Source organism: Fundulus heteroclitus, unplaced genomic scaffold (assembly GCF_011125445.2).
Source record: "Fundulus heteroclitus isolate FHET01 unplaced genomic scaffold, MU-UCD_Fhet_4.1 scaffold_345, whole genome shotgun sequence".
NCBI classification, from domain to species: domain Eukaryota; kingdom Metazoa; phylum Chordata; class Actinopteri; order Cyprinodontiformes; family Fundulidae; genus Fundulus; species Fundulus heteroclitus.
In genome coordinates, this window is record NW_023396755.1 from 44,807 (window position 1) to 52,636 (window position 7,830).

Below are 7,830 nucleotides of genomic sequence, written 5' to 3' on the forward strand. Positions count from 1 at the left end.
TGTTTTTTTTGTGGGTAATGTATTATAGCTATCAGTTTTAGTTTTTTATTTAGTACACATCATGCAAAAAATAACGTCCAATCTCCATGCTCCAAATTGAGCAGCAAAACATTTTTATTTCCTCCTGAAATAACTAGGCACAAAATAAATGAAGAGTTTGTGAAAACAGGTCACTTCAAGACTATGGAGTTTTTGCAATAATTCATTCTGATTTTCATTACACTTTGGATCAGTAAAACGATCACTAACTCTTTGTTTAGCAGTTTTCTTTTTGCAGGTTTTATTGGCCACAGTTATTTTAACCTTGGTGCACAAGTCTGACAGCATTTCATTGTTCTCTCATTTTTCCTTATTGTTTTTTGGAATCCTGTCTGGCAGTGTAGCATTAAGAACCGTTGTCTTAATGCCAAAGAGAACCCAACAGATTTTACTTTCACAATTGGAGCTTTACTGCTTTCGCCATAGTGCTCCGCTTGATTTTTATATGCAAGAAGCTTTATTCGATTTTATGCTGGGACCATTTAAATTTTTTTCTTTCCATTTGCAGTCCCCTCCACTTTGATTTAGGGATTTTGGCAAAGTTCATGTAACCTATCCTGGTGAAATGGTTGTTTCTATCAGAATGTGGTAGAATACTATGTCGAATGAGGACAGAGTAAAATACACTCCAAATTGTGGGTGTAATAACACACCTGGAACCCCCTAACCTGACAAACAAATGCACACACAACACACACACGCTTGTTTATTGTAGTGAGGACCAGGGGCCTGTTCTTCGTACGTCGCTAACTCAGTTAGCTGGATTTCATTGTTGACGATTTGGCATGATCTTGGATTGTTTGGTTCTTCGAAAGACTTCCAGCACTTGTTGTCATAGCAACATGTGCGCCAGCTTAAACCTGCTCGAGAGCAGGCTTCTTTCATGTAAACTGGATTAGATCGCAGCTTTATAAGCGGAGGAGATGGAGAAGTCTGTCGTAGCCATGTCCATTTTTACGACAGCAACCTGTTGCGAAAGGTGCAAGTATAATTTGCTGAGTTTTTCGAATTAATTATTGAATAGATCCTGTCTATTGTGTATTGTGCAATAGACAGGATCCTTCAGCGCAGTGCGGCAGTGTAATTGTAGAGAGATTTTTCTTGGTGGCTGTTATAAACAGACAAACACATAATTTAACATTGGCTTTTAAAGAGAAAAAAGTGCTGTTAGAGCCATAAATAGAAAATATTTAAGTTATTTGTATGATGGTTTGCTTTTTATTTTTATCATATTCAGTAAGAAGATTTGTTCAGGCCATTTTATTGTGAAGTTTAGTTTTACTTTGAAAGGTTTGCTTCCTGTCGAGCCGTATATTGTATTAGAAAAAACTATGGATGGATTATCTAGACACGGAGCAATACAGTTTTACCGTGTAAACTGTGGATGACTTGGAAAAGGAAAAACTTCATTTTTTATAGATAAAGAATTTTTTTGTTAAAAGTCCCAGTTTGCACGCGTCCTTTACTTCCAGTGTCTAAGGAATCACACCAAAAGTTGGATCTCTTGACATAACGAGTGCCTTTTTAAAATCAAATATAATAATTAAAGGCTATCGTTTTGTAGAATATTCTTGTATTTCACTTTTACTTGTCCCCATGTTCTAGTGGGTCCCATGGAGGCTCTGATATAAAAGAACAAAGTAAATATGAAATTATTAAAATGCAAAAATTCATACTGTAGAAAGTGATAGAAACATCTACCATGGACAGTATTTACGCATTAATTTGTCTGCTGTTTTTTGCCAGCCCTCTCTCCTGGCTTTAACAGATTTTGAGGTGTTTTAATTAATGACTCAAATTTGGCATAACCTTCCATTAAAAGCTCTTGTTCTGCTTGGGTGAAAAACTGTGCACTTTCGTTGGCCATGCTGAACAGCCAATAGCAGCGTTGCTGATCATTGTTTCTACTATCGATACATTTCCCCTTTTAAACAAACGCATGAACGTGCATTTATCTCAGATAACTCAATCCAGCCATACTAATCATAAACAACAGGTTTGTTGGAAGAACCCAATTAGCCGGATCTTGATTGATGAAATCATCTTGAAATCATCTTGGATATGTCATTTGATCTCAGATGTTTTAAGCAACGTACGAAGAACGGGCCCCAGGCCTTGACCATTCATTTTCCAGCCTTTCTATGGCCGAACCCTGACATTTCTGCTCATCCCAAACTACTTTGATATATTTTGATATTTTCCTGCAGAGTGCTTCCCTGAGTTTTGAACGGAATTGTCTCACAGCTCAGCCAATCCCCTGGGCTTGCTTTCCACATGCTCTCTGTAATACTTGTAATTTAACCCTTATTTACTTACTTCACAACATTTTGGCTCCATATAAAAAAGGATTTCTCCAATTTTGTCACCATTTGCTTGAACTTTGTACTTCATCCTTTTTAGGAGTCCAGCCCAGGTCTGAGATTATCATCTCTATCCACTCAGCAATTGTTGACTGTAGCTGACTGCACTTGGTACTTCCCTCGTTGTGTTACTATGAAACACACTAATTACCTACTTAATCTCCTTTTTGCAGTACTTAAGGTCACATGTTTTCTCTCTTCAGTCATCATACTCCTCCTTTGTCTGCCCCCCCACAGACAAAATGAGGCCCGTGACAAAACTACAGAAGATAGCAGTTCTGCTCCTCTTTGTGATTTTTGCCGTCACTTTCCTGTTGCACTATGGAGGCCCTTTCAACTGGTGAGTGACTAGTATACACCTACAGTAAACTTCTACACACCTACTTCTAGAACGCATCTTGCTACCTGTCAATATTCAGCTCATCCCCGAGAACCACTTTGAATTAGAGCTAGTCTTGTTCTTGTTTATATCAATGTAGTGGAGAAAACCATTTCAGCATGAGAAACTAATACTACAATCACTAGAACCAACTAGATCACCCGCTATTACCATCTAATGTATAACAGATTACTAGATCAATGTGTGCTTCTGTGCTTGTTTGTTTCTCTTGTTGTGTCTCTGCTCTGTCTTCCGTAACCCCCAGTCGGTCGAGGCAGATGACCGTTCATACTGAGCCCGGTTCTGCCGGAGGTTTTCCTTCCCGTTAATGGGGAGTTTTTCTTCCCACTGTCGCTTCATGCTTGCTCAGTATGAGGGATTGCAGCAAAGCCATGTACAATGCAGACGACTCTCCCTGTGGCTCTACGGTTCCCCAGGAGTGAATGCTGCTTGTCGGGACTTTGATGCAATCAACTGGTTTCCTTATATAGGACATTTTTGACCAATCTGTATAATCTGACCCAATCTGTATAATATGATTGAACTTGATTTTGTAAAGTGCCTTGAGATGACATGTTTCATGATTTGGCGCAATATAAATAAAATTGAATTGAATTGAACCATATATATATATATATATATATATATATATATATATATATATATATATATATATATATATATATATATATATATATATATATATATATATATTCCGTGACCCCATGAGGGATTAAGCGGGTCAGACAAGGGATGGATCTACAGTATACAGGACTGTCTCAGAAAATTAGAATATTGTGATAAAGTTCTTTATTTTCTGTAATGCAATTAAAAAACATGAAATGTCATACATTCTGGATTCATTACAAATCAACTGAAATATCGCAAGCCTTTTATTGTTTTAATATCGCTGATTATGGGCTTACAGCTTAAGAAACCCAAATATCCTATCTCAAAATATTAGAATATCGTGAAAAAGTATACTAGTAGGCTATTCAACTAATCACTTGAAACGTCTAATTAACTCGAAACACTGCAGGGTTTCCTGAGCCTTGAAAAACACTCAGCTTGGTTCAGTAAACTAAATCACAAGTATGGTAGTGGTTAAGAGACGACATCAGATTCTCACAGTAACTGGTGTACTGACCATGGCATTACTGTCCTTGATTGGCCTGCCAATTCCCCTGACCTGAACCCCATAGAGAATTTGTGGGGTATTGTGAAGAAGAAGCTGAAAGACACCAGACCCAACAATGCAAATGAGCTAAAGGCCGCTATTGAAGCATCCTGGGCATCCATAACACCTCAGCAATGCCACAGGCTGATTGCCTCCATGCCACGCCGCATTTATGCAGTAATCTGTGAAAAAGGATTCCCAACCAAGTACTGAGTGCATTAATGGACATTTTCAAATGTTTGATTTTGTTTTGCTGTTTTTTTTTTTTACTTGGTCTGAGGAAATATTCTAATATTTTGAGATAGGATTTTTGAGTTTCCTTTAGCTGTACGCCATAATCAGCGATATTAAAACAATAAAAGGCTTGCAATATTTCAGTTGATTTGTAATGAATCCAGAATGTATGACATTTCATGTTTTTTAATTGCATTACAGAAAATAAAGAACTTTATCACAATATTCTAATTTTCTGAGATAGTCCTGTATATATATATATATATATATATATATATATATATATATATATATATATATATATATATATATATATATATATATGTCAAACCTTGATGAGTGAGCTTAGCCAAATCACAAAGGGCCTCCTCTGTAAAATGCAATATTGTGGTTGAGGAGAAGGTTGCCTAGCCAGATCTTAATGATGGAGACTGAGCCACTATTGGTCAAAGACAAAGAGGGAACGTGGGTTAAGAAGCTGAAAGTAAACAGGAAAGTCTGAAATCCCGGGTCATCACAACAGCAAATCAGAGCCTAAATTGGAGGCAATTAGACTTAGACGGTGGGCACCGTGGGCCCCTTCAAAACCATGGGGCCCAGGGCAGCCGCACCCATTGCCCCCCAGCTGCGCTGCAGTGTATGACTGAAAGAGGGCGAGCAAAGCCAGAAGCTTTGAAAGCGGACTCAGGTTGTTCTACCTTGGTGTTAGTGGTAAGAAAAATGGAGAGGGAGGTAGAATGGGTGTCTCAAAATCCAGTCCCTGAGTGATTAGCCATGTAGATGTGTCATTGGTCCAGGTCAACTGCATATGAATCAATGAATTACCCTTTCTGAGTGTGATCATGTTCTACAGAGTCCTGCTTGGTGACGAAATGACAAATCTAAAATGTTCAGGATTATTGGCTCTCGGGGAGTTTGAGAGTTCTCGATTCAATGTTTTCTTCATTTTCCCTTCTTGTTAAACTAACTTTCTGTTCTACTCAAAAAAGTGTTTTTGAAAATGGATTTCTTCCCTTGTAGATTTTGGCTACGATCACACTGCAGACCTTGATGCTCAATTCCGATTTTTTTGCGAAAAAACACACATCTTCGGTGGCCATAGCAGCGAGTAAACGCGTTGCCGTGGGGCTGTATGGACTTGCAACAGGTGCTTATTACCGCACAATAGCCAAGCTCTTTTTTTTTTTTTTAGCCAACCTCTTTGGCATAGCCAGGTCCACCGTTAGTGACGTTTGTCAAGTATCAATGACGTGTAGGTCGGATGAATGCGACCTGGCCGTACAGACACAGGTCGCATTTGAACGGATCAGATAAGTATCGGATTCAGGACCACATATCCAAGCGACCTGGGTCGCATTTGAAAAAATCTGATCTGTGTTCAAACTGTCATGAAAAGATCAGACCCAGCTCGCATATGGGCAAAAAAAATCGGAATTGGGTCACTTCAGGCTGCATTGTGAACGTAGCCTTTCTTGGATTCCCATTTCCAGAGAAAGCGTATCCTGAAATAAATTGTTTTCTCTCTTCTTTAAGGAACATCGCCTTCTTCTTGCTTGGGTGTCCGATGCCTGGTTTGACAACTAAGCACACTAACGTTGTCTTCCTCAAGACCCACAAAACGGCTAGCTCCACCATGCAGAGCCTTCTGTTTAGATTTGTGGAGCGCCACAACCTGACAATGGCATTTCCGAAGCGGAGTTGTGGTCTACAGTTTTGCTACTCAAGTTTCTTCTCCCCTGACTTTGTCCATCCAGATACACTGCCGGCCAACATGATCACCAGTCACATGCGCTTCAGGAAGACTGCTCTGCAAAAAGTCATGCCGGAGGATTCAAAATACATCACAATCCTTAGAGAACCAGCTTCCATGTTTGAGTCCCTGTTCTCGTATTACAGTTCCTATGTTCAGAGTTTTAAGGAAGTCCCAGATGGCTCCCTGAAGACCTTCTTGGACGATCCCTTACGATACTATGGGCCAAACAAAGGATACTCTAGCTATGCACACAACACTTTGACTTTTGACTTGGGTGGAGAAAACGATCGACCAGCTGCAGATGTAGCTTATGCCCATGACTTTGTTAAAGAGGTTGAAAAAGTGTTCTCCTTAGTGATGATCTCTGAGTACTTTGATGAGTCTCTAGTTCTTCTCCGACATCTTCTTTCTTGGGATTTGGAAGACATTGTGTATCTCAAGATAAATGCTCGGACAGAAAGTTCCAAGAAGAAACTCTCTCCAGATCTCGTTGCAAAGATCCGTTCCTGGAACTCCATAGATGCATACCTTTATGACTACTTTAATGCCACACTGTGGGTCAAATTGTCAGATCTAGGTTTAGACTGTGTGGCCGAGGAAGTCAAGCTTCTCCATCAGGCCCAAGAGAGGCTAATGACAACCTGTTTCGGGAGGGAGAGTCCAATGGAACGTCCAGGTTCCCAGATTAAGGACTCGGATCTCCGTCCATGGCAGCCCAGTAATAAAGTCGGCATTGTAGGTTACGTCCTCCCGGAAAATATTGACCAAGAGACACGGGCGCTCTGCTTAAGATTTATCATGCCCGAGGTCTCGTACACACCAAAGCTTCTTCGTTCCCAGTTACAGCGACGGCGGCAAAGTCTTCAGAACCAGACCACCGTGAAGCCTCTCTCTAGTGGCACACTGTCAGTCTAGGAGTTGGTCCAGTGCAGCTAGCCACCCTACCCCCATGGCTCCAAGCCCTGCCTCAACAACAAAATCTAAATGTATTAGAAAAGGATGCTGCATAAATTACAAGGGTAGGGTCCAAACCTGCAAGCAACAATGCTTTTTAAATTCCCTTCCTCCTTACAATTTCTGCCTTATAGACTACATAAACCAATTTATTCTGCCTCCCGAGACATAATAACTGGTTTGACACCATCTTGTTATTGGGGAGAATAAAGAACTGTAAATATGCACAATTTCATAGATAGATGTATACTGTACTGGTCACCCCATGGGAAAATAAGCTTGTTATAAAGGTGATTGAAGAGAAATGGTTAAGCTACATTTCTCATACCTGCATTGAACTAAAACCTCCTCGAACAACAATATTTTACTTCCTAAAAGGAAGTCTTTTTGTCTTACCAAGAATAACGCTTCATTAATACACTAATGAATGCAAATACAACCAAAGCAGGTATTTTACAAAGGTGGGTTTTTTTTCAGTCTGACTGTGGTTTAAATTAAGATTTTGTTTTTATTTTTTTTTTTGTTTTAGGCTGCTTCTTTACAATAGATTTCTCACAGATAGTAAAAATACTCTATACATGTGCTTTCTTCAGTATAGGAGACATTTACTGCTCTGTTTATTTTTATACATTGTTTTTATGGGGGGGGGGGGGGGGTCACTAATAATCTTGCTTTTATGTCTGGAGGGCTCCCTGTTCTTTGAAAGGTCTGCAATACACTTTGATCAAATTCAAATCAGCTTCTCAATGCAGATGAGAAAAGTTTGTACTTTTTAAGTTACGAAATACATTTTTTAATGTTTTCTTTTGTTCTCCTATAAAATGTAACATATGACTGCACATGTTGGAGTTCTTTTTAACCAAAAATAGGTTTCTCTGTTTTTTTGGGTTTTACCTCTAAATGATGGTTTAAAAGCATGTTGGAAAAGAAAAAG

General features: G+C 39.3%; 1 protein-coding gene across 1 annotated transcript; it reads left to right on the top strand.

The window, feature by feature from the left end:
• The first annotated feature begins 2,488 nt into the window (after positions 1 to 2,488).
• On the top strand, positions 2,489 to 7,299 carry LOC105933465 (galactose-3-O-sulfotransferase 3-like). The gene is made up of 4 exons (XM_036130350.1): positions 2,489 to 2,510; positions 2,637 to 2,739; positions 5,723 to 6,879; positions 7,088 to 7,299. Exons 2-3 carry the CDS (start codon positions 2,642 to 2,644, stop codon positions 6,855 to 6,857), a joined length of 1,233 nt encoding a protein of 410 aa, XP_035986243.1. The 5' UTR covers positions 2,489 to 2,510; positions 2,637 to 2,641; the 3' UTR covers positions 6,858 to 6,879; positions 7,088 to 7,299.
• The last annotated feature ends 531 nt before the right edge of the window (positions 7,300 to 7,830 follow it).

Bases quoted from the DNA above. Each gene is read 5' to 3' on its own strand.
- LOC105933465 (XM_036130350.1), top strand. From the start codon at position 2,642: ATGAGGCCCGTGACAAAACTACAGAAGATAGCAGTTCTGCTCCTCTTT. The intron at 2,740-5,722 runs GTGAGTGACTAG...CTCTTCTTTAAG, and splicing joins TATGGAGGCCCTTTCAACTG to GAACATCGCCTTCTTCTTGC.